This window comes from Palaemon carinicauda, chromosome 1, assembly GCF_036898095.1.
Source record: "Palaemon carinicauda isolate YSFRI2023 chromosome 1, ASM3689809v2, whole genome shotgun sequence".
Lineage (NCBI taxonomy): Eukaryota > Metazoa > Arthropoda > Malacostraca > Decapoda > Palaemonidae > Palaemon > Palaemon carinicauda.
This window is the reverse complement of record NC_090725.1, coordinates 204,350,908-204,378,001: the sequence shown is the minus strand read 5'-3', so window position 1 is coordinate 204,378,001 and position 27,094 is coordinate 204,350,908. Positions and strand designations below refer to the sequence as shown.

Here is a 27,094-nt window from a genome sequence, read left to right as displayed (position 1 = left end):
CTGCAAGAGAAATCAAGAAATATATAAAATGAAAAATGGCTAAGGATTTTTAAATTATTAAAAAGAAAGCAGAAATAATAAAGTTGGGAATTGTAAATATCAATTACAGAGGAGTTTGTGCCTATACAGGGGATTATCATTTAAAAGGGATGGAGATTTATCAGCTAAATGAATCAAACTTGCATAGAGGAACTTAACACTAAAGAAACTATGATAGCACTCAAGACAAGGTTCAATGCGATAAACTTAAAAAGAAAATCACAGAAACAAGAATGTAAATTATGGGATTTGGTAGTTGTACAGGGAGGCAAATGATAAATAGATATAGAATTTGTTTAGCTGTAAAGAATTAAGAACACTTTGAAGTAAAAGCATAAGATTATGGAAATTAAAATCGCCAACCCAAGAAATTGGCCGATATAATAGACAAGTTGAAAATAAAAGTGCCAACTATTTGTAAGAGAAAGTGCCTCGGTCAAAATGGCCTTGTTTTAACGCCAACTCTCAGATGTTGATATGTAAGATAAAAATTTTGATTAAAGGCAAGGTGCTAGAAATACCTTCGTTAAATATCCTTCCTCAACATACCCTCTTTAGTCTTAGTAAGAAAGTGTGGTACAATTTTTGCGCTTTAAGTACCTATGTTTTTTTTTCTGTAGTATTGCCATACTTTACGCCTGTAAATCTCATAAATGTTTTTATCTATTATACGGTGAGAACTGAAATGAAAAGTGTGTAAATGTAAAACATATGTTATATGATTATAATTTGTATCCATCTATTATTAAGTAATATAAATCTAATTCCAATTATCTATCACTTAATCTACTGGATAGGTTCCACATCTTGTAATATTGGCATCACTGATTGTTGTTGTTATTGTGAATGTGAGTTCTCAGCTGCACGTATTTCTTGCGGGAGAAATATTTATGTTTCTCCTGCCATTATGTCGTCCTGTATTGAAATTCCTTTACGCGACAGCGATGAGGTAAGGCATCACTTGGAAAAGAAATCTTTCAAAAGATACGATTTATATTTGGGTTGGTTGTATGCCCTAAGTAATATGACACGACCGGAAATTCCTCGCCTAATTAATGAACCAAATATATTTTGCAAATAATTATAATCTTTATATGGTATGTATATGATACATTAATTTCTAGCCAAATACATGAACCATATATATATTTATCCAACTCGCTTTCTTGTGTTTTATAGCAAAAGGTTGGGGCAACCACCCGTTCATGAATTATCCTAACCCTCTTTTAAACATTATAAAACGATGTATTATTAGTTAGGACATCGGAACTTGCATATTGAAATAGATCTCTGCAAGTACACTTTAGAATTCCATATACTACTGCCGGAAACCTCTATTAACAAAGTTACAGGGTCTAATAAAAGGACCCTTTGTATATTAGCAGTCAGATCCTCAGGCGTGCATAAAAATTGGGCACCAACTAACCAAAACTTCCCCCCCTAACCTAACCCAACCCACAAGCCAAGTCCTTACCTAATTACCTAATGGTAGGTTTAATGTTCCCGAGACCTTTCTTATACTGCCGTATTCTTAGCCAGCATCATCATACATACTGTACAGGTGGCCGCTATAATACATACACCCCTAATAAAAAGTTCTGCTTTTCTCCTTTTGTCGGTTTTATTATAGTTACAGGTGGAAAATGTTAATCTACTAGAAGCAGGTGTTTCTTACAGAAAAATGTCCGTTTTGTTTTTTGAATGACACTTGTTCTCACTGTAAATAAAAAACTTAATTATTTAAGGAATAATAATCAGTAGGGTTAGAGTGCAGTTCATTACGAACCGCTTGCCAATACATGGGAGCCTGATGTTTTTCTTTTTCGCATGCGAAGCGAGCGCACGATGGAGCAAAAACCATAAGATTTCTAAAAAATTATCCGTGTTCTTGGATGGTCTAACGGGTTTTTGGTTCATATGCTGTTGAAGTGAAGGTCAAATTCAGTGAAAGCATATTATTTATTACAGGAATAACTATTTTTTCTGTTCAAAAAGTTGTTCTGTCCGTATCTATAATTTTACCCTTCTGTCATCTTGGCACATATCACAGGAGACTCCTTCCACTCGGTAGTTCCGAAGAAGACTGATAAGTGGTGCGTTTGTCGGAAGTTACTTCTTTGAACAGAACAAAGGCCTAACGTTTTAGAAATGTATCGCTTGCCAGAACACAGGTGCAATGAGATAATGTTTAATTGCAAACAAAGTGACTTACGGCAGTGCAAAAACCAACAAATCATCTCAATTAAGTAAGAAGGTGCTGTATTTGTAATACGATGAATACTGCTACGAATGTCTCCACAAAAATGAGATAGAAAATCATGTTTTCGGTAAAATTACAGTTCCAACCATTATGGGGAAACTGGAATAAAAATATATTTGTTGCATCAGAAATAGTGCAGTTCCAACGGATTTAACGTTTATTTTGACCGCAAACCATCCGATTTAGAGATTTACTATGTAATTGGAGTTAAAACAACAAGTTTTTCCAGAAAAATCAGTGTTTGTAACCGTGTTTTTATTGTTTTTGTTTCATATTATGTTGTAATGCAGAAAGACCCTACTTCATCCCAACAATTATGGGGGACACCAGATGGGAACCGGGGTTTTGGGTGGGGGCGGGGCGTCAAATGATATTTGCAATAAAAAAAATGGTTAATGTTAGAAAACAAATCCTGAAAGCTGTTAAGTATACCACAGACCTTAATCTTTCATCACAAACCCTAAACCTATCCCTAAACTAAACCAGCTAACCTAACAAACCCCCCTAACCTAACCTAGAAGGCCCCCAGTCACAGACCCTAGACCTACCCCTAAACTAAACCAGCTAACCTAACAAACCCCCCTAACCTAACCTAGAAGGCCCCCAGTCACAGACCCTAGACCTACCCCTAAACTAAACCAGCTAACCTAACAAACCCCCCTAACCTAACCTAGAACGACCCCGGTCTTAGACCCTAGACCTACCTAAACCTACCCCTAATCTAAACCAGCTAACCTAACCTAGAAGGACCCCGGTCACAGACCCTAGACCTACCCCTAAACTAAACCAGCTAACCTAACAAACCCCCCTAACCTAACCTAGAAGGACCCCAGTCTCAGACCCTAGACCTACCTAAACCTACCCCTAATCAGTACCTCACGGAAAAGTAAAGGTGAATCACATTTAGCACACTTAACACTTATGGGTAAGACTGAATGCTCTCTAAGAAACCTATTCACAACCTCTGGAGTACCATTATAACTTCCATGAAATCGAGCGATCACCTCAAAATACGAATAGCGACATATATTGTACACCTGCACCGGAGAATCCATGACAGTTAAGTAACGAGAGTCCGAACGTATAGAGACCGGCAGGTTTCAAAATTGAAAATACTGTAAACAACAATCAGGCGTTTCGAAAACAAATTATAAGGGAAAAAAATAGCCAACGATAACTCTTGAAAAAAAAACTTTAATTTCATTGGAAGAGCGACATTAGTAGCAGGAAGCCAATAATAACTTTAAAAGATCCCAGTAGTATTTTGGTTGGAGGAGCGACATTAGTGGGAGGAGGAAATGCGCATTCAAGCAAATATTGTCACAATACGCAATGGGGAGGAGCCAAGTAAGATGAAAACATATATACAAACTAACAAGAGCTACCTTGCGTGCCCATGGAAAGATATACACTAAACTTAGAAAAAGTCAAGACCTTCAATACCTGAAATATTTTTTTTCTCTAAGTATGCATTAGTGACAATGATGTATTGAGAAGAAGTGTTTTGTTATCACATGCTTTACTCAGGAAAAATATTAATATAATAGATTTCCCATAATGGTTGAAACTGTAATAATACCATGTTTTTTATACATTCAGAAGTCCTGGCAAACAAAAACTACTGTTTGTTCCGTAACCGAAATACAAACCACGCTATTTACATTGGGTTTACCTTTTAGCGCAGCTGAAATGGCGAGCCATTAGAATTTAACGAGGGTGTATTACCCCCGCGCTAGTTAGCGGGAGGGTAGGGGAGTGGTAGCTAGCTACCCCTCCCCCCCTCACACACAGATGAATGCTCACTTTCACTTTTGGCTCGGACTGTGACAGACGTCTCTGTCTTGGTCCTCTCTTGGCAGCCATTGTTTGTCTTTACTTAATCGCTTACTTTTCTTTTACTCAATATATATGTAAACATGTTTTCATGTTTGTATATATATTTGAGTATAGAAATCAGTAAGTTTCCTTTTCAGATTTGTGTGTGTAGTGTACGATCTACGTGGTGTCCTCGGCAGTTTGGCCACCACGGCGTATTTTATGGGTGGCGATTGAGTTTGACTTCGGTCTTTCTCTCTCTCTCTCTCTCTTGAGGTCGTTCACCCTTTTACTACGTGTTACTACGCCCTTGTAGCTTCCTTTCCGTGTGGGGGGGTTGCTGCGCCGTACGTTTGTCTCAATTAGTTTATGAATCTAATTGTAGTAGTTTTTTTTTTTCAGCTTGTAGAACGATTCCTTTCGGGGTTTTCGTTCTTTCTTTAGTGTTCATTCATTTTTAAATTACATAATTACATAGTTACATAATTATAATTGTTATAAATCTGTTTTGGTTACAGCTCTCCTTCCGTGAGTGTAAGTGGTTGTGAGGGCACGTGCCTGTTGTGTAATTCTTGTTGCCTGTTGTGTAATTCTTGTTTCCTTTCCCTCGGGATTCCTTTTCGGAGCCTTCCCGGGGGAATGAATGTGTACTAATGATTTTTGTTTTATTTTTTTACAGTTACCGATTTAGTTCGTTTCTGTAATATGGTAACGGTGTGGGCTGTCTTGTTGAGGTCTGGGGATTCGGCTGTTGCTGCCTCCCCCCTTGTATTTTTGTCAGGGGCGTGTCTCCTTCTACTGGAAGTACTCCCGTGACGACAGACAGCTCTCCAGTTCATTTTAGAACTCTCAGGAGACTTGCCTCCTTGGGCGGGTAACTTTCCTTCCGAGGGAAGTTTTTCCTGTCCAGGCTTGAGTTTTTCCCCTTTTGGGGGGTTCTTCTCTTGCCTTTTTTTCGTGCGACTATGCTCTTGGTGCTGAGCGGTCACACCTGCAGTTTTGCTCAAGGGCAACTGCAGGAGCTCCTCTTCGGAGGATTGCTCCTATTTGGTCACTGGCTGACCAGTCTCTTCTACGAAGTGTTTCTCTTTCGTTCGCGAGAGAGTACACTCATAGAGACTCCTCTTCGGAGGATTCTTCTGCTGCTGTTGCTGTTGGCCTCCCTCGCCGTAAGGCCCACCGTCCGCCTCGTCGTAAGGGCCTCTCATCTCCCTATAAGGGTGCTAAGAGGCGCCTTTTTGAATCTCCGTTTGCAGCCTACAACTCCTTTTTCTTGATCTTCCGCCTTGGTGCAGATGGACAGCAGTCTGATCTCGTCTTCCGATGGGCAACGGTCTTCCCGACGGACAACGGTCTTCCGACGGACATCAGTCTCCCGGCGGACAGACAACGGTCTTCCGACGGACATCAGTCTCCCGACGGACAACGATCCCTTCGGGGCAAAGGGTTGCCTCCCACGGGGGTTCTTCCCTTGCGTGTCAGGGTTCCCCTGCGCGCCCTTCTGCTGTGTTCTCTCCTGCTCCTGCTCAGTGTTAGCGCACAGGCGCTCTCCTGCTCATCTGCGCTCTCCTGTTCGTCAGCGCTCTCATGATGATCATCCCTGCTGTTCCTGTTGGTTCCTGTTACGCGCCCACGTTCGCCCTCGCGATCTAGAACTTCGGTTCAGGTCTGGGTCAAGGACTCTTCTTCTATGCGCAGGCTTCCACGCGTTGCCTTCTGCTCGTCAGCGATCATCAGCTCGCCAGCGATCACCTGTCTCTTGGCGATCTTCGGATCGCCCGCGTGTTCTCAAACATTTCTGAAGGAACATGGTTCGCCAGTTACTAGCTCACCTGCGGATGCTGCTCGCCATCGCGCGATCGCCCACCTGCTGATGCTGCTCGCCCTCGCGCGATCGCCCACCTGCGGATGCTGCTCGCCATCGCGCGATCGCCCACCTGCGGATGCTGCTCGCCATCGCTCGATCGCCCACCTGCTGATGCTGCTCGCCATCGCGCGATCGGCCACCTGCGGATGCTGATCGCCATCGCGCGACCGCCCACCTGCGCATGCTGATCACCATCGCGCGATCGCCCACCTGCGCATGCTGTTCGCCATCGCGCGATCGCTCACCTTCGCATGCTGCTCGCCATCGCGCGATCGCTCACCTGCGCATGCTGCTCGCCATCGCGCGATCGCTCACCTGCGCATGCTGCTCGCCATCGCTCGCCAACGCGTCGACATGCCACAACGCGCCATCGCCAACCTGCGCGTTAGCGCTCTCCAGCTCACCACCGATCGCCTGTTGATCCATATCGCCAGCGGTCTTCCTCGCCCACGCGGCAGCGAGTTTCCTCGCCATCGCGCTAACGCTTGCGTTCGCCGCCTCAGACTCCCGCTCATTCACCTGCCCACCCTCGCGACCGCGCGACCGTTCGCCCGCGAGACCATTCGCCCGCGCGACTGTTCGCCTGCGCGACCGCTTGCCTGTGCGCCCGTGCGATCATTCGCCTGCGCGCCCACACGCCCATAAGGGCCTGCATGTCTACGCTCATGGGCGTCCGCGCCCATGCTCTCCAATGTTCGCCCGCCGGTATTCCATCGCGCGGACGGACTGTGTTCCGTCGCTCGGACGGACGGTGTTCCGTCGCGCGGACGGACGGTGTTCCGTCGCGCGGACGGACGGTGTTCCGTCGCGCGGACGGACGGTGTTCCGTCGCGCGGACGGACGGTGTTCCGTCGCGCGGACGGACGGTGTTCCGTCGCTCGAACCGACAGTGTTTCTTCGCACAAACGTCGGCTTATTTCTTGCAGTATCCATTGCTCGTCTATGGGTTATCGCTCGCCGACCACCAGCTCTCGCCCTTCCTACCACGCTCGCCCTCCTTCTGCGCTCCTTCGCTCACCTTCGTTTGCGTTCCTGCGTGACCGCGCATGGGCGCTTCCACGTTCGCCCTCGCGCAAATCTTTGAATTGCCATCGCGCGAGCTCCAGGGCGATTGCGACCACGATTCCCATTGGGGTTTTCGCAGCATGGCCAGCCTGGCGAGTTCTTCTGGAGCGTATTTCCAGAATACGGCCTCACCCCGTAAACGCAGAGCATGGCACTTGCAACAATAGGAAGAAACTTCAGGGAGGTCTGAGCAACACTCCTCTTTCCAGAACCTGGGTTAGCCCTTCCCCGTCATTCCCTGGAAGGATTTTTGGCGGGGGGCTTTCTGTTCGAGATTTCTCCATCGGACAAGGGGTGACTGCTTACCCCTTCCTCTGGGGGCTTACCAGGTCCTTTCCCTCCTCGGTTACGGCCCGAGGTTTGGTTTAAGGAAGCTACAGGAAGATCATGGGTACTTTCCTCCTCTCGAGCTCAGGCACCTTGGCCTTTCGTCGTTAAGTATCTAACTTGCGGACAAGCTCGATGTTGTACCATCTGGACGCGCTGACTGAGGGCTTCCTTCGGGTGTCTCATCTGTGGAGGTCGACGACCTCAGACACCCTTCCATCCTTGAGAAGAGTTTGTTTGTGCCCAAGGACAGAGACTTAGACAGCGGCTGTGCGGAGGAAATCGACTTCCGTTTTCACTCCTCCAAGGCGCTTTCTTCCAGACACTGCAGGGCTCCAGCGCCCTTTTCTTTCAACCACGTCGGCCTAAGTTATCGGCTACGACAACTGGGACAAGGTGTCCAATTGCAGTTTCCTCCTGTCAGGAACAGATGGCACGGGAGGCTCCCCCGGGGGGGCATAGTCCTAAAAGGAGCGGCAGAGTTCACGAACTCTAGGATTGCAGGTTTCTCGCTGGGAGGATGCTTAAGGTTACTCATCCGGATGACAGCTTCCCGATGCCCATTCCCGCACAATCTCTGTGATCAGCCAAGGATATCGCGCCTGCCGTCTCTGTCAGCGAATTCAGTGTCTCTGAACCTCTATGCCATAGCGTCGGCAAGAGTTGCCCGGTTGGGCAGAATGATCCATACCTTAGGCGAAGGTCCTCCATAGGATCATCGACGGCTTCACCCCCGGCCTCTTCAGTCGATCCTTTCTTGTAGAGTAGGATCTGAGAGTGGAGTTCCGTTGTCGACCTCTCAGCCCTGATCAAGTTTGTCGAACAAACTTCGGCCAGCGTAGAACAGCAGAATCGATCAGACTGGTAACGAGGCGACAGGACTCCTTAAACCCTGGTTCGGAAGGACGGGTACTTTCAGTTTCCATTCCATCCATCTTCCAGGGAGCTCGTGGAATTCAGCCTAGACTGCAAGTATTCCTGCTTATGATGCAGTGTGGCTATCCCGCCGTGGCATAGCAGGTATTTTTCCCCAGAGAACTCTCCCTGCTTTCCTCATAGCCGCTCAGGTGCAGGCTTCCGCCTCCTCTGCTTTTTGGAGGGCTGGTCAACTCCGGTAGGCTCGGGTTCGACCTTCTTCAGCGCCGGGACAAGCTTCCGGATGCTTACCACGAGTGTGGGTTCATGGTACTTTGCTTGGAGCCTTCTCTTCTTCTGCCTCAACATCTGGAGTATCTGGCCATGATATTGAGTCAACAGCCTTACCACGTTGGAAACCCCGCTTCTCATCCGTCCAGCGAGGTTAAGCAATGTCGGTTCTGGTCGGTACTTGGATGGGTAACCACCTGGGGACGCCAGATTCTGTTGCCACATCCTCCGAGCCTTCCTTTCAGTTGACTGTGGCAAGACTGAGGAGAGTCGCAGTACCTGTTCTCAGTCAAGCAGAGCTTTCAGCCCTACCTTGGAACGTTTCCTAGTTCTCCTTTCCTCATTGACCCGTCTATAGTCCGAACGGTCGCCTCAGGATAAGTTCCATGTGGGGCGGTCCAAGTTCCGGTGGTTTCAGGCAACGTTTAACCGGACTTCCTGGCCCCTATGGGACCAGCGGAACTCTTAGACCTGCAATGGGTGTTGACCTATGGAACCTCTTGATAGTAGTGGATATTCTCGTCCTTTCCCCACATTCTTGATGCTGTTCTCGGACTCGTCAAAGGAAAGGGGGGGGGGGGGGCATGTTCCGGTCCAGGCCTATGGTCAAGACCTGAAGGATACCTCTCCATCATTCAGGCAGGCTTAGGGGCTGTATTCTGGCCCCTCTACAGATCCTACAGCTCCTGCCGAGTCGCCCCGTGCGCGTCGACTTCATGATTCTGGCGTGTTCTAACCAGCAGCGGACGCTTTTTCACCTTCACATCTTGCAGTAGAGATACCGGGATAATTGAGATTATCTCAATACCACCATCGGCTCTCTCATTCCAGGCAGAGGAATGTTCTCTCCGACTATCTGAGCAGAGCCTCGTAGAAAGAGTGTACCTGGGGGTCTTTGACCTTGAGTAACCAGCAAGTCCTGGTCTGGGGGACCTGATCACGACAGCTTGGAACCTCAAGCTTCCGCTGTTCTTCATCCCCAGTCTCAGACCCCGAGACTCTGGCAAGATGCATTCCGGTGATGGTGGGACAACTTCGACGCCTGCGTCTTCCCTCCTTTTTGTCTGTGGACAATGGGTCTCAACAAGACCAGGTTGTCTGTCAACCTTTCAATGGGATAGCTCCACTGGGACTATGCGCAGAACGGTTTCTGGACCCTCTGCTTCCCCTGACGGAACTCCCGGGAGAGCTTCTCTCACGGCGCAGACTACTCAAACAACCACACTGCGACATCTCTCCCGAACCGGGGCGTCGCTTCGGCTTCATGCCTGGAGACACTACGCCTCCTCCTCAAGAAGAGACAACCCGCTACAGTCGCGGTACGGAGGTCGCGTCATCTGCGATAGTCATCCGCAGGGGTCTTCCAGGCAAAGTGAAGAGTCTTCGGTGGTTGGTGCCGTGGGAGATATACCTCTTCCCTTGAGGCCTCTTCTCCAGCAATAACGGTCTTATTGCCTTTCGGCGGGAGGAAACTCCTTTCCGCTCTCGGCAATGAAGCCTGTCGCTCAGCCTTTCCCTGACCTTCAGGCTTAAAGGAATAACTTTTTCCTGCCCGCTGGATTTTTCCTCGCTCATGCGAAGCTACGATCGTCCCTGCCCTAGTCGGAGGAAGACCTCCAACTTGGAGCATGGCTCGGACTTTTAGTCCTTTAAGAGATCTTCTCAAGACCCTTTACGACAGTCCTCGGATTGTATTCCGCCTTGGGTCTCCTGCTCACTCTGGCCACGGCCAGTGTGTAAGCAATCTTCTTGGTCTCGTACGACTCCGCCCTTTCTAAGGAAGAGGGGAAGGCAACATTCAGGTTCGCTCCTGAGTTGTTGGCTAGACTCAGAATCTGGGGTCCCGGCCCTTCGGTCCAATTCCTTCAAGATTTCGAGTCTCCATTCTGTATCTGATGTCCCAAGACCTTCTCTTTCTTGCCAGTAAAGGAATCGAGAGGTTAGCTTTGGGAACAGCTGCAGTTTGTCCTCAGTTGCAGCCGATTTGGGAGCACAAGGAGGACACGGGGGAGAGTCACCAGTATACCTCTTCAGCCCGGACTCAAGGACATTCATCTCGACCTGTCTCCAGACCCTCCCCCGTCACGTTGCCCTACAGCACGATGTTGGATTCATTGCAACGTCCCTCGCCTTTGAGTAATACTACTCTGTGACGCAGGTGCTACAAGCTGGAGTCTGGAAGCGTCTAATGACCTTCGCAGCCCGGTTCCTGCAGGGCGTGACCCACAGGAGTCTCGATACGTTTTCTATCGCTCTCTGGTGGCTACACAACAGCTGGTCTAACCTCAGGCTCCTTTTTGGACAGGTAGCAGAAGGTTGAGGGCATTGTTATCAGGTTTTAGTCTGCATGAACGAAAGAAGTGTGTCTGGCCCTTATTTCTTTCTTCATCATCCCCTCTACGGGGAAGCAGCATCCTGGTCTCTGCATAGCTGACCTCGAACCTCTGCAGGTAAACCATGCTTCCTTGTGTTCCGAGTATTGAGTCAATACTGTCGCGTCCCCCATACCCTGACGAGGTGGTATTGGGAACGTCATAACCCAGAGTTCCTTCTGGAACTCCAGGTCAACTGCCTAGGACGGGTCACACTTCTTCCTTCACACACAAGCTTATGTAGGCCACACGGTTCCTTGCGGAGCAAGGAACTTGTGAGGTGCAGGGACTCCTTTTCTCGAGTGCGACTCACTCGGATTCTGAGTCCCCGGGTAAAGCCAAAGCCAGTATGGCTGGGGACTTTCCACCCTACATAATGGGTAAGTCACCCAATGTAAATAGCGTGGTTTGTATTTCGGTTACGGAACAAATGACAAATTCGAAGATAATTTGTATTTTTCCTAACCATACAAACCTTAGCTATTTACACATATTTGCCCGCCAGCCCTGTTCCCCAAGACAAGTCCTACCTCTAAGTGAAAGTGAGCATTCATCTGTGTGTGGGGGGGAGGGGTAGCTAGCTACCACTCCCCTACCCCCCCGCTAACTAGTGCGGGGGTAATACACCCTCGTTAAATTCTAATGGCTCGCCATTTCAGCTGCGCTAAAAGGTAAACCCAATGTAAATAGCTAAGGTTTGTATGGTTAGGAAAAATACAAATTATCTTCGAATTTGTCATATTTTGACTATTTTTCATAACTATTATTTGGTTTTGATAACGGTAACTTTGGATTTTATTACGATGACTTTTTATATGATGATGACTAGCAAAGACAGCAAAATTTGAAAAGATAATTTTAGATTTATTCCGTAACTGGAATACAAACCACGCTATTTAATAGGGGTATTACTTTCGTCGTAGCTGAAATAACGAGCCATTAATGTTTAACGAAGGTTAACTACCCACACTGCTAATTAGAGGGGGGTAGGGAGGGTAGCTTGCTACCGCTCCCCCTCACACACCTGTGATTGAGCTCACTTTGCTTTCGGCTCGGATGGTGAACGGACGTTACCGCTCTTCATCCTCGCCGAATATTGGCAGCCATTAACGACTTTTGTTATTTCTTTCCTCTTAGTACTGTGTGTGTGTGAAGTTGACTTTTGCGACTATGCGCACCTGTCTTGGACTCTCCGGCCGCCCTTGTGGGACATACAGTATATGTCGACGGTGGAGAATGATCCTTACACCCTTTGCCCTGCCTGCAGAGGTCAACGGTGTGATAGTGTTAATAAGTGTAGGGAGTGGTCTTCCTCCCAGTGGGAGAGGTTGCGCGACGACGGTAGAAGTCCAAGCGGGATATTTCTCCTTCAAAGGTTGCTTTGAAGGAGGAAAAACCCAAAGCCTCTTCTTCCGTCGCCCAACCCTCCTCCGAAGCTCCTACTCGTTCGGTCTCTTACGAGAGACTGTCGAGTAGTAGCGTAGACTAAGTTATTATCAGCCAACCCCAGGTCTCGAGAGATGATGTTGCTTCCCCTAGCGAAGCAGCCCCACCTCACCTCTCCCCCTGGGTGAGGCCTTGTCATTAACTCCCCTCTTACAGCTTTGGTCTTCCTTGGGGCTTATGGGTCCGCCCTCCAAGGAAGTCCTGCTGCAGTTCATCTGCATGAGTGCTTCTGTTGAGCAATCATCGTCGCCGTCGGAGGTAGATTCCCTGGCACTTGTCGACGTTGTTGTGTCAGAAGTGTCTCATGCGGTGTCATCCATCTCCTCTGCCACTCCAGACTCTACAGCAGTTGCTGCCTACTTAGTTTCCCCCGTTCCTGACCATCCTCCGAGGGGGAAACTAAGTTCAACGTCTGTCTCTCCTGCGAGTGTTTCTCTCCCTCGGGGGAGTTCACGTATAGAGACTCCTCTTTGGAGGACTGCTGACGTTTAGCTTGCTGATCCAACGGCCCCCAGAGGGTGCATCCGTCGGAAGGCTCGCCTTCCTCTTCGCCTTAGAGGTCTCCCTTCACCACCGGTGAAGAGGCGCCTCTTTGGTTCATCATCGTCACTGCAGTCCCCGGCAGAGGAGCCTCCTCTGTCAGACCTTCATACATCGACCATCACTGCACCTGCAACCAGTCTTGTGACTTCGGTCCTGGACTTCTCTGCCGATTGTTTGCGATCCCCTTCGGTGGATGATCGCCCTTACAAAGGGCACGCCGACCATCCATCCTTCAGACCTGCCGACCTAACATCACCATTCCTGTCACCGGTAGAGCCTACTGTAGCTCCACAAAAGTGCGCAGCTGCGCGCCATTAATCTGCAGCTCGTCCTGCGCGCCACGCGCCCAGACCTTCAGCGCTCACCAGCAGCTCGTCACTCTACAGCCCCTCCACCTCACAGACGGCAGCAGTCTCACGCGATTGCGCGCCAATGTTTGCCTACACGTCAGCGCTCTCCTGCGCGCCCACGTTCACTTGCCCACCCTGCTCGCTCACGCCCAGGGTCACCAGCGCGCCCACGGTCTCCTGCGCCCACGAGCCCGCGATCTCCTATGCGCCAGTGGCACCTGCGTGCCAACGCTCGCCTACGCGCCAGCACTCTCCTGCATGCCAACATGTGCGCCCTTCATCGCCCGCGCGCCACCATTCTCCAGCGCACAAGTCTGTAGGTGAGACGGCAATCACACTGCAGCCCTCACCTACGCGCCAACTCTCACCGGCGCTCCAGCGCTCTCCTGAATATTCGCGATCACCTGCGCACCAACTATCTCCCTCGCGCACGCACCAACTATCTCCTATGGACGCGCGCCAACACTCTCCCGCGCGCCAAGATTCTCCTGCGTGTGTGCTCGCCAGCAGTCTCCCGCGCGCGAGCACCAATATTCTCCCATGTGCTCGCACCAATATTCTTCGCGCGAGCGCCAGAATCTTCACCCGGCAAGGTCGCCATCGCCTCATTCCCCTCCCCGCAAACGCATACCACTGCGCACTGCAGGAGAAGGGAAACACAATCAGGCAGAGGGGTTCAGGATCCTTAAACTGCCTTCTAAGGTGAAACCACCTATTACAGTGACTCCTCGTAGGGAACCTTCGGCCCCTTTCCTTTCAGAGGATCTGTCTGACAGTGCATCCATCAGCCAGCAGCCTTAGTCAGAGCCGTAAGACAGGCTTTCAAGCCAGTCCTGTCTGATCGCTCATCAGAGCGACCTATAGCTCTAGACTTAAGACACGGAACCATGGCTTCCTCAACCCCTTTGAAGAGGAAAAGAGGAGTTTCTGACGCCGTCACTTCCCCGAGGGCGAAATTGATTCTGTGCAGACCATCGAGACAAGTTCCTCCAGTTTCTTACAGAGAGACTCCCTCCTTGTCATACGAAGACCTTCCGTCACCAAGGGAACCACGCAAGGAGAGACACACTTCCATCGCACCAATAGAGGAAACCTCTCTTCACGTGGAGAGTCCCCCCGCAATCTGAGACCAGGATGGACTTGCCACACAGGTCTTCGATATTGGAGTCTTATCTCCTTCCTCCAAAGGAGTCCAAAGACTCCAAAACTGCCAAAGTCCTCCATTAGGCCTAGAATGGAGACAGCCAGCCACTCAGGGAATGTCCGTGACTCACCCCAAGAAAAGCTCTTGGGGATAGAAGAAGACTTCGCTGCAAGTCCTACAACAGGAGGAGACCAACAAGTGTCAGAGCATGCATTCTGGCAGGTTCTGACTCTAATGAGGGTTCTCAACGGGTTTTCCGACCCAGAGATACCCCCTCGAGAGGGCAAAGGCACGGTCTCAGACTGTGTCTTTGTTACTCAGAAACCCTCAAAGACCAGTGCAGCCCTACCCTGGTCTCAAGGGGTGAAGAGTACCAGGGACAAGATCTCCCAACAGCTCTCTGAGTTTGCCTCCTCCAACCGTGCCAGCGCTACGAACAAGCTCCTTCCACCTCCTCGCGTACAGCAGAGGGGGTACTTTGAGATCTTGGAGGAACCCAGTTCAGCTCTTCCTCTTCACCACTCTCTGGAAGAGCTAACCAGGGGAGTCCCTCTTGAGAGAGACTCAAGCCGGCAGGTCTCGTTCTCGGTAACCGAGATCCTTAATCAGGAAAAGGTCACCAAGTATGCGATGCAAGCTACTTTGTGGCTGGACATCTGGTTTGGGACCTTAGGTATCCTTATACAATTTGAGGATTTATCCAAGGAACGTATCAGGAAAGCTATGGAAACCTTCTTACTCTCAGGCACTCGCACGATCGAGTTTATTACCCACCAAGTCTCGAACTTGTGGTCAAACACCATCTTGAAACATCAAGATGCAGTGTCTGAGAGGTTCCACTAACCAGCTTGTCAGCGCTCTACAATTCTTCGGCGTTCGCCTAACCTGCAGCCTTCTCCTGCTCGTCCTTAGCGCCTTCTAATGCCCTTGCAATCTCCCGATTGCCAGCACTCTCCAGGGCAGCCTCACTGTTCCAGGGAGCAGCGTTTGCCAGCTCACCAGCCTACCTATGCTTGCCAACACAACTGCGCTCTCCAGTTCGAGCTTGTCATTGCTCACCAAATCCACAGCGCGCTCCTGCGCAACCTCAGGCTTCGGCTCGCCAACGCTCTCCCAAGCCGCAGCGCTCTCCTGGGCACTAGCGTCAGCACTTGTGCACGCCAGTGCTCTTCTGCGCATTAGCGCTCTCCAGTGCCAAAGTTTTCATCAGCTCTTCAGCAACCTCCGACTCGTTAGCATTCACCTGTGCACCTGCATTCTCCAGTAGCCACTCTCCAGCAACCTCCTGTGCAGCGCCAAATTGCTGTGCATTCTAAGGAAACTGTGCAACACCCTGCGCCCACGCGCCCGCACTCTCCTGCGCATTCTAGGGAGAATGCGTAACACCCTGCACAGTGTCTTACTGCACGCCAATGCTCTCCTGCGCCCTTGCGCTCTCAGATCCTTGCTCGCCAATACACCAGCGCTCTGCAATGCTGTAAAGAATTCTCTTGATTGCAGTCAGGAAGTTCGTATGATTGGCCTTGATTTTAGTGCTGCCTCTGACCGTGTTAATTATTAAGCCCTTGTTTTCGAACTGAAACAGTTGGGAGTGGGTGGGTCTTTTCTTAGCATCATTACAGTGAACCCTCGTTTATCGTGGTAGATAGGTTCCAGACCCGACCGCGATAGGTGAAAATCCGCGAAGTAGTGACACCATATTTACCTATTTAACATGTGTATTCAGACTTTTAAAACCTTCCCTTGTACGTAGTACTGTTAACAAACTACCCTTTAATGTACAGAACACTTAATGCATGTACTACAGTACCGTAAACTAAAACAGGCACAAATTTTAAAGGCGATTTTATATCATGCGTTTCCTAAACACGCCAAAAAGCACGATAAAAAATGGCAACCAATGTTTTGTTTACGTTGTCACCTCCAATTATCGCAGCCAACTGCACAGATTTGCGTATTCCAGAGTGTTAGATTTCAGACGGAGTAAATCCCTCGTCGTCGTAAACAATCTGGGGCCACAACTTCTTCCAGCTCGCATTCACGGTTGCAGGTTTCATTTCTTGCAGTGCCTTCTGAATGTTCTACAGGCACGTGGCTATGGTGTACTGCCGCCAGTACGCCTTCACGTTAAAATCTTCCTCTTCATCTTCTTGGGCAGTATCCACACACGCAACGAGGTCCGCCAAGGTATTCTTCGTGTAGAGGGCCTTGAACGCCCTGATAACCCCCTGGTCCATCGGTTGAATTAATGACGTGGTGTTGGGTGGCAGGAACTCAACCTGAACGCCCTCACGCGACTGGTCAGTTGCGTGTCCACCAGCGTTATCCATAAGGAGAAGGATCTTGAATGGCAAGCCCTTCTCTAAGAGATATTGACTGACTTGCGGGATGAAACACTGGTGGAACCAGTTGGAGGTCAGCATCTTCGTAATCCCTGCTTTTGGATTATGCATCCAGTACACGGGAAGGAGATTCTTATTCTTATTTTTCAAAGCGCGAGGGTTTTTCAACTTGTAAGTAAGCCCCGGCTTTAGCAAAAATCCAGAAGCATTGCCACACATCACGAGGGTAACGCGATCCTTGAATGCTTTAAAGCCAGAGGCTTTGGCTTCTTCTTTGAACAGGAAAGTTCGCGACGGCATTCTCTTCCAAAACAAGCTGGTCTCATCCCTATTAAACACTTGTTCCGGCTTGTATCCACCTTCGGCGATAATATTCTTGAACGTCTGGTTCACTTAAGTTTCAGCAGCGGCAGTGTCAGCGGAAGCAGCCTCGCCATGCAGGGAAACGCTTTTCAGGGCGAAGCGTTTCTGAAACTTGGCGAACCATCCTTTGCTGGGGGAAAAATGTTGTTTCTGACGCTGGGAATCAATGGATGTCCCTGGTTGAGGTTCATCTAGATCATCATCTTTTTCAGCATGGTCGCCATCGTCGTCTTGAGGTTCCTTTGCCGCAAAATTCTCATACAAGCTCAAAGCCTTGGTTCGGATGGTGTTCGTATCCAAGGCTATGTTCTTCTTCCGGCGGTCGGCAATCCACACTGCTAAAGCACCTTCCATGCGTACGATCGTTTTATTACGCATGGTAACGACTCGCTTCGCTGATCTGCTAAAGGTGATGGTAGCCGTCTTTCTAATGTTCGCCTCGTCCTTCTTGATATAGCGGGCTGCGACCGCATAACTTCTACCGTCTTTTAACATATCGAGAAGCGTCACCTTCTCAGCAATCGTCATCATCTTTCGGTGGCGTTTAGGCTCACTACCAGCCTTAGTAGAAGCAGAACGCTTGGGAGGCATTGTACAGTAGGGTTTAACAGAAAGTTCAACAAAAAGTTCAACTTAAAACAGTCACGCACAGCACAGATTAAAGTCCACTATAACTTAACAACATCTACACAGCGATACGGCGGGAGACAAAGTGACCGCGAATACGTAGATGCTGCGAGTTGGAGATGCGGGCAAAACACCAATCACAGGCTAGATAACAAAACTTGGGTTCTGATTCGTCATCTATCAGCGCTTGAACCAATCACAACCCGTCTTATATGCTACGTAGGTTACCAATTCAAAGTACAAGGTACCCTACGTATACTGTACAGTAATAATAATGATAATAATAATAATAAATAATGATAATAATAATAATAATAATAATGATAATAATAATAATAATAATAACAATAATAATTTTAATAACAACAACAACAATAATAATGATAATAACAATAATAATAATACAGCTTTACGTACGCTATTTTACGCTTGTTTTGTTGTAGGATATGTCTCTCTCTCTCTCTCTCTCTCTCTCTCTCTCTCTCTCTCTCTCTCTCTCTCTCTCTCTCTCTCTCTCTCTCTCGTTTGTACGCTTATTCGAGAAGTGATTTTTGCAACAAAGAATATTATTGGATGCAGTACTACGTACGTATACATACAAAAGATTCATGGAAAAGATGCCCATCCATTACATTTGTAGTACAGTAGTAGCCATCAGCAGCCTTACACCATTCTAATATGGTATGACTGCATCTGATTTGCGTTTCATGTTCGATTTAATTTTACTACGTACTGTATACAGTACTGAATTATCGTATGATCACATTCTCTTTTCGTGTTTTATTTCTTTCTGTGCTGAATTATATGTCATATGTAATGCAATGAACAATCAGTAAGAGCAGATATTACTAATTACAGTATTAATGGAATTACAGGTAACAAAATATCGTATTTGTGGTCTTCAGATATCGCGGTATTTTAGAAATTTCCGGAAAATCCGCGATATGTATATATATATGGGTTATGAAAAAAACCCGCGAAGTGGTGAATCCGCGATGGTCGAAACGCGAAGTAGCGAGGGCTCACTGTACTGATTGATCCGTCAATCTATACAAACCCCTGCTATATGCCAGGGATATTACTTTCGGCATAGCTGAAAGACGATCTATAAGATTTTAGAAAGGGATAACTACCCCAACCGCTAGTTAGCAGGAGGGGTGGGGTTAGCTGGCCACACCACTCACTCACACACCTAGGCTGAGCACCTACTTTGCTTTTGTCTCGATAGCGTGGACATTGCCACTCTCGCCTGCCTTAAATCTGACTTGCCATTTGAATGTTTTACAATTAATTCATTTTTTTCTTTTTTTTTCAGTGTGTGTTTCCTCTGATCCGCCTTATGCACACCTGTTCTGGACCTGAGACTGCTCCTGTGGTACCTTTATGTCTGCCTTTGGGATGGATCCTCACCAACTGCATCCATCGTGCCGAGGCCAACGGTGTGACTGGTACAGCACTTGTCCCAAGTGTTAGGAGTGGTCTACCTCCCAGTGGGAGAGGTTTGGGCAAAGGACAAAGAAGTCTAAGCGAGATGCTTCTCCTTCGGGGTCTTCCTCGAAGTTGAAGAAATCTCTGACTTCTTTTACCCCCGATCTCTCCCCAAGTATGCTCTTCGACTAGTCCTCTCTGGGGAACGGCAGAGTTGCAGCACAGCCAAATTAGCCCCAGTTCAACCTCAAGTATCAAGGGACGTGTACCGTTTCCCTTGGCGAAACGGTACCACCCCTTCCCCCGGCTAGCGCCTGCTCTTTCTCACATTTTTTACATATGTGGCCGTCGCTGGATGTAAATGGTCCCCCATCGAAGTAAGTACGGTTCGAACTACTTCAGTGGGTTGATGAGAGGAAGTGTACACCAACATCCTCAGAGGTGGATCCTTCCCCCTTGGTTGCAGCACTGGACGACCTTGGTATTGCTGACTGCCACTCGGACTTCTGGTCCCCTGCTGTGGCTGACATTGAAGACTGCGCTTCTTCCCCTGCTGAGTCTGGGGGAGAGTAATGTCCTTCAGGAGGACGTCTCTCTCGCTTGCGAGAGAGACTTTGTAAAGACCAACGAGTGACTTCTGAGTAGACTCCCTCTTTGGAAGAACCTGCTAGATGTTCCCCTTCTGGGGTTTGTCGTGGGAAGGAATTTTTAACACCTTGTCACCCTGGTTATGCTCACCCCTGCAGTAAGGAGACCCCTGTTCAATCCTTTTGACAGACTCCCTAAGCTTTCGGGCTTTCGTCACGTTGAGCCTTCGGACTCTTGTGACACCGAGCCTTTGGGCTCTCATGACCTCGGGCTTATGGGCTCTCTTCACGCTGAGCCTCTGGGCTCTCATGACCCTGAGCCTTCAGGTTCTTGATACACTGAGCCATCTGGCTCTCGTTGTGCTGAGCTTACGGGCTCTCATGACCCTGGGCCTCTGGGATCTTGTCATGCCAAGCCTCCAGGTTCTCGTGCCCCCCGATCCTTTGGGCTGTCATCACACTGAGCCTTTGGGCTGTTGTCGCGCTAAGCCTTTGGGCTGTCGTTGCACTGAGCCCTTGGGCTCTCTTGGTCCCAAGCCTCCGGGCTTTTGTCGCACTGAGCCTTCGAGCTATTGTGACTTCGAACCTTCGGGCTCTCGTCTCGCGGAACCTTTGGGCTCGTGTTAGGTTGATCCCTCAGGCTCTTGTCGTGTGATGTCCCAGCGTCGCGTAACTTATGTCACTTTACAGCATCAGCTGGTCGCTATGCATCAGGTAGGCTGGTCTCACCAGCTCCTCACCACTCGTCTTCGGACAAGCCTCTATCACCTTTCCATCAGGTGATGAGTGATTGTCTCGATTTACAGAGAGACTCTCACTCTACTGTAGGTGAGACAATCACGTCTCGCCATTCGTGTGAGCTTCACTCTCCACCTCTCCAGCGCTCTCCTGTTAAGTGCCAGCGACTCTTTCCTAGAGGTCGCAAGTCTCCCTCTCGGCACTCGCCTGCCAGACGTTCATGCATCCCAACTTTCATTTTCCAAACGGTTGAGAAATTCTTTTTATTCATCGACGGAACACTACATATTTTCTTATAATATGTTTTATTTAATGTGTTGTACACTGTTATTCTGTATTTTTTTATCTGTTAATGTACTGTATTGATTTTAAGGGATGAAAATGCTTATTATTTTTGCAGAAATGATTAAAATGTTAGACAATTCAAGTATTGTAATATCGTTCTGCAGGAACCTACGATGTAATGTGGAGTTGGTATTATAGATTTATATATGCTGTAATGAATTGAACAATCTGTGATGTACTGAGGGAGCGATATGAGAACTGATATCGTGAGGTATTACTATACAGTGCTGTACTGTACTACGAAGTCAATTCATCTTATTTTTTTTAATTTAACTCTTTCTTCTATTTCAGGTGATTGAATTGGATTTATCGTCTCTCCCAGATGTAGAGGAAGTACTTGGAATCCTCACTAACGAGAAGGTCCCCTTAAGTTACTGGGTAGATTTATCTGTAAGTAATCTATTTTTTTCATTTCTTTTTTGTCACCACCAAGTCATAAGTTATATCCTTGGGGTTGAAAGAAAATATTTTAGTCTTTGTCTGTACCTAATATAACTGTAGGTACATATTCAATACTGTACGGCATATCAAGAGCTATAAATTCTTATTCTAATTTAAAGAATGTGATTGGACTGTTGTGTAGTACCTATTTTCTATGTTTTTTTTTCCTTTTTTTGGGGGGGAAAATAAAGTTCTAAATGGTTTTATGAATTTGTTTCAGATTGAATATTTCAAACAAAAAAACGATGAAGCCTTTGTACGTATACTTGAGGCCAGCAGGGTTGATGCCACCCTCACTGGAGATTCAGAAAAGGACCAGGTAATATTCTCTCTCTCTCTCTCTCTCTCTCTCTCTCTCTCTCTCTCTCTCTCTCTCTCTCAGTTCCAAAGTCAGAATACCATTATGTAATCATTATACAGTTTGAACTTGACAGTTCTTGTAAACTTTACCTAGTACAGTAATATCCATTGGTGCAACACTGCATAAACAGTACAGTAACTAGGACAATTTGAAATATAAAGTACAATTTATGTTTGTTCTGTCACTGAATACAAACCCTCCACTATTTATAGGGGATATACTTTCGGCGAAGTTGAAAGACGAGCTATAAAGATTTTAGTGAGGGATAACTACCCCAACTGGTAGTTAGCAGGAGGGGTGAGGGGTAGATGGCTATTCTACTCACACACCTTGGCTGAGTACCCACTTTGCTTTCTGGATTTTGTAGAGTGTGGATGTTGCCGCTTTCCCCGCCTTTAAGACTTGCCATTTAAATAATACATGTATTACTTTCTCTTTACAGGTGTGCTTGGTTCCCTCTTAGGTCATGTGTACCTGTCCTGGTCCTTAATGCCGCTCCTGCGGTACCTTCATGTCTGCCCATGAGACGGACCCCAACTTGCTGTGTCCAGCTTGCCGAGACCATCGGTGTGATCGGGACAACACTTGTCCTGAGTGTCGGGAGTGTTCTGCCTCCCAGGGGGAGAGGTTTTGGGCCCAGGAAGGAGTCTAAGCAAGATTCTTTGCCTTCGGGGTCTTTGAAGTCGAAGAAATCTCGAACTTCTTCGACTCCCAGATTTCTTCCCGAATCTGCTGTTCTGTGGGCCCTCTCTGGGGAACAGCTGAGTAGCAGTGCAGCCTTGCTAACTCCAGGTCAACCCCGTGGTTCGAAGGACGGTACCGTTTCCCATAGTGATTTGGTTCTACCCCTTCCCCCAGGTAGAGCCTGCTCATTCTCTGATCTTTTACAGAGAATGAGCAGTGTGTTGGCAGTTCCCCATTGAAGGAAGTTCTGTTTGAACTCCTTCAGTTGGGTGTTGAGAGGAAGCGCATTCCTACTTTTTTGAAGGTGGAGCCTTCCCCTGTGGGCACAGCACCAGACTATCCTGGGGCTGCTGCCCATCAGTCGGACTTTTGGTCCCATGTGGCTGATGGTGAGGACTATGCCTCTCCCCCTTGGGGCAGTGGGAGAGCAAAGTCCAAGGTTAGTTCCTCCTTCGGGAGGACATCTCTCTCGTCCGTCTCATCCGCAAGAGAGTTTATCGTGATCAGCTTGTGACTTACGTCTACGCTTCTCCCCTAGGGCTGGGGTAAAATTTAGTCCTAGGCAATGTCCTCCTTCATGCAAGCTTGTGATTAGCTTCTTGTGACTGAGCAGACTCCCTCTCATGAGGAAACTGTTGGACATATCCCTTCGGGGGTCAGTCGGGTGGAGGAATTTCTGACCCCGCATCACCCTGGGCGTGCTGCTCCCCCTGCGGTAAGGAGACGTCTTTTTGAACCTTTGGGTTCTTGTCTCTTGAAATCCTTGGGTTCTCGTGATGATCATGCTGAGCCTTCGGGCTTTCGTGATCCTGAGCTCTCGGGATTTCGTGACCGTGGACCTCCTGGCTCTTGTGACCCTGGGCCTCTGGGCTCTCGTTATGCTAAGCCTCTAGGCTTCTTCAGTCGACTCTTTCTTGTGTAAAAGCCATCTTGGGGCTGGAGACCTGTCATCAACCTTTCAGCTCTGAACAAGTTTGTCAAGCAAACTCTGTTCAGCATGGAGACGGCAGACACAGTTAGACAAGCGGTAAGACCACGGGACTTCATGTGCACACTGGACCTGAAGGACGCGTACTTCCAGATCTCAATCCATCCGTCTTCAAGGAAGTATAGTAATACCTTGAGATACGAATTTAATTCATTCCATGACCCCAACGTATCTCAAAAAAATTATTTTTAAACATAAGACTTACCCGGTAGTTATATATATAGCTTACGTCCCTGACGTCACGGCAGAAAATTCAAAACTCGTGCCAATCGCCAATTGGATAGCCGGGTGGACCACCCCTGCGCCCTAGCGAGGTACCTGGGAACCATTCCAGGAACCCTCATATATTCTCTGCCGTCGCTAGCGGCGACACTTGATTCTGCTTTCGTCAGTATTGATCTTATTTTGGTGAAGTACAAAACTTTGGTTGTTGACTCCCGCTTGTTTTTGATCTCGCTTTTGGATATTCTTTAATTCTAATTGGATTTAGAAAATTTTTTACCCTTGCTTGTCTGATTTCTCTTTAATATTTCAAAATGGCCACCCCCCTATAACTTTTAGGTTATGTGTGAGTAGGGGGTGTAAGACCCGAATGGCAAAAGCTTCACTTGACCCCCATTCTCTCTGTGTTGCTTGCAGAGGTAAGGAGTGTGATTTGGGGGATCGCTGTGATGAGTGTGTTCTACTCTCAGAGCATGAATGGATTGAGTTTGACAGGTATAGACGTAAACTCAAAAGGGATAGATTGAGACGAAGTTCTTCTCGTTCTTCTAAAGACTTTTCCTCTTCCCATGTCATTACCCGTATTCCTTCCCCTGTAGTGGTAGATCCTGATCTCGTTACTGCAACTGCTAATGAGCTGTCACTCAAAGATATGTTAGTTGCGATTCAAGCGCTGGGCGCTAAAGTGGAATCACTTGCTTCGGACAGAACACAGCTGATGTCCGACGTAAGGCAGTTGAAGGGTGAAAGTGCAGTGAAGTTAAGTGCAGTGGAGGGTGCGCCTGCTTGCGTCTGTCGTCTTCCTAGTCCTAGACCTCTTCCAAGCTCCCCAACCCCTGGGAGAAGGAATGTTGAACGGCGAAAGGAGACGAGGCTTTAAAACACGAGCAGACGTCCCCTCAAACGTACCTGTGGGCGCTTCCCAGGACGTTCACCCTCACCAATGGAAAGGTGAGGTTAAGTCTTTCTCGTCATCTTCGGATGACCCCTTGCCTAAAAGAGGCGGGAAGCTTGCTTCCAGACCTCTTAAGAGGACCTTTGATAAGGCCTACCAACGTCCTGCTAGTTCGCGGCCTGGATGTAGCCATTGGGATACATCAGAGTCGTTTGACAGTCCGATTAAATGTCCTTATAGGACGTCGGACGCTACCAAGGATCCTACTATGCAGTCAGGACCAGGTTTAACCTCAATCCAGGTGCCCACGCAGCCTTCAGACTGGTTTTCGCCTTCCAGGCGCTCTGTTCCCCTGAGCGATGAGGAGAACGTTGTGGTGTCATCACCGATTTCACAACGTTCAGATCCTAATTTTGTTATGCTACAAGAGATGCAAAGCAGGCTCTCGTCGTTCATGCAGAACTACCAGCGTAGCGACAAACCTCAAGCCGACACACGTGACAGTTATTGTGAGGATCGAGACAGCGAGCAGGCTGCTCTGCACGTTTCGAAACGTCCTGTAGGACGTTTTCTCGAAAGTAACCTTAAGCGCACGGCAGTTCATGATGTCGAACGCCCTCATAGTCGAGGCTCTAAGCTTCCTGCTAGCCTCCCTGAAAATCCTTTAGGACGTGATCGTGAACGATCACCTAAGTCCGCAGTTGACAGCCCCAATATAGAACGCCCTTACAAGCGCAAGGAGATCCTTCTGTCAGATCGTGTGCTCGAACGTCCTTCAAAGAGAGATGTTGAACGTAATGTTAAACAGGTTATCGAACGTCCTTTGAAACAAGCTGCCGAACGTCCTGAGAAACAGGCTGCCGTTCGTCCTACGTAACAGGCTGTCAAACGTCCTTCGAAACAGGCTGCCGAACATCCTGTGAAACAGGCTGCCGATCGTCCTACGGAACAGGTTGCCGAACGTCCTGCGAAACAGGCTGTCAAACGTCCTAGATTTCAGGACGCCTTCCACTCCTCAAGTTACTTTAGTGAATGTCCTCCAGGTCGTGTTTCCGAACGGAAAACAGACGAACAGGTTGCTGAACAGCAAGCGGTTCGCAGCGCTGAACGCTTGTCAGGAAGCGACGGTAAGCGCCTTTTAGGATACGATCCTGAACGCCCTACCCCTTACCATATTTCAGACGTTAGTCTTGATTATGATGATGAGGCTCCCTCTTTCCAAGACGTCATTAACGCAGTTCAAGTTCAGGAACTCTTTGACTCCGATCGAGTTGATCGCGAGCGTTTGGCTGAGCCGCAAGCGTCAAGCCCGCTTAATATTATTCGTAATGATCCTGTTTCTATTGCTGTTGGAACTCAGGATATTTTCGAGAAGGATACTGCTCTCAACACTGTTGCTCTCGAAGGAACGTTACCAGAGAAGGACATAGAAGGCCAGCTTTCTCCTATGGAGTTTGAGGAAGTGTCGGAAGACGAGGACTCTGTTTCTTTTCGTCATTCTGCCGACTTGAAAAACTGATGAAAGTTTTTACTGAGGAATTCTCAGACTTCTTTGTGCCAGTGGCTCCCCGTTCGCCACCGTCTGAGTTTACTCTTGGGAAGGCCTCTAAGAAGGCTCACTTTACCAAAATGGTGTTATCACATTCATCTAAGAGGGCTCTAAAACTGATGGGTGACTGGTTGTAGTCTAAGAAAGCCTTAGGAAAAGCAGCTTTCTCTTTTCCTCCAGCTAGACTGGCCTCCAGGTGTAGTATCTGGTACGAGACAGGAGAAGTTCTCGGCTTGGGGATACCTGCCTCTGCCCAGGGAGATTTCTCAAGCCTCGTAGATGCTCCTTGTCGGTCGGCCATGAGGAAGACCAAGATCTTCTGGTCTACATCGGAGATGGACCTCCTGCTCAAGGGCATATTTAGAGCCTTCGAAGTTTTTAACTTCTTAGACTGGACTCTTGGAGCTTTGGGTAAAAAAGTCACTACTTTTAAAGAGGGGGATACTTCTGCCCTAGTCTATTTGATGACTTGCATGGACAAGGCTTTGCGGGATGGATCTAACGAATTAGCAGCGCTCTTTTCTGCAGGCATCCTTAAGAAAAGGGATCAGTTATGCTCGTTTCTTTCTCTGGGGGTAACTCCCTTCCAGAAATCCGAGCTGTTGTATGCGCCTCTTTCTCCCTTGTTGTTCCCACAAGAACTAATTAAGGAGATATCGGCAGCCTTGGCTCAAAAGGCTACTCAAGATCTTGTCTCTTAGAAACCAGAAAAGCTCTTCCACCCTCATTTACCAGTCGCAAGCCTAAGGAAGAAACTTTTCCAAAGTTTTCTCAGCCCTTTCGAGGGAGATCTTCCAGCAGGGGTAGCTCCAGACCTGATGCTAGAAAGAATAAGAGAAGAGGCTTCAGAGCAGGGCGAAGCCGAGTCTGACTGCTTTCGCCTTCAGGCAGTAGGGGCCAGACTACTCAACTTCTGGCAAGCGTGGGAGAAGAGAGGAGGAGATCAGTGGTCTATATAGATCTTGAAGGAGGGTTACAAGATCCCCTTTCAAGGGAATCCTCCTTTGGTCTTAGTTCCTGTGGATTTCTCTCCCAGATACAGAGAGGAGGCAAAGAGACAAGCTCTAACTATTCAAGTGTCTCTAATGTTGGAAAAGGGGGCCATAGAGCAGGTACAGGATATTTGTTCTCCAGGATTTTACAACCGCCT

General features: G+C 48.2%; 1 protein-coding gene and 1 pseudogene across 1 annotated transcript in view; both read left to right on the top strand.

The window, feature by feature from the left end:
* Nucleotides 1–834: 834 nt before the first annotated feature.
* Nucleotides 835–27,094, top strand: part of Ctr9 (RNA polymerase-associated protein Ctr9) — a 154,293-nt gene continuing 128,033 nt past the window's right edge. Inside the window, exons 1-3 of the mRNA XM_068387126.1 lie at nucleotides 835–988; nucleotides 21,096–21,194; nucleotides 21,466–21,564. Of these exons, the coding sequence (XP_068243227.1) occupies nucleotides 947–988; nucleotides 21,096–21,194; nucleotides 21,466–21,564 (240 nt within the window). The 5' untranslated portion in view covers nucleotides 835–946. The remainder of the gene's footprint in view (nucleotides 989–21,095; nucleotides 21,195–21,465; nucleotides 21,565–27,094) is intronic.
* On the top strand, nucleotides 8,623–8,741 carry LOC137658885 (5S ribosomal RNA; annotated as a pseudogene).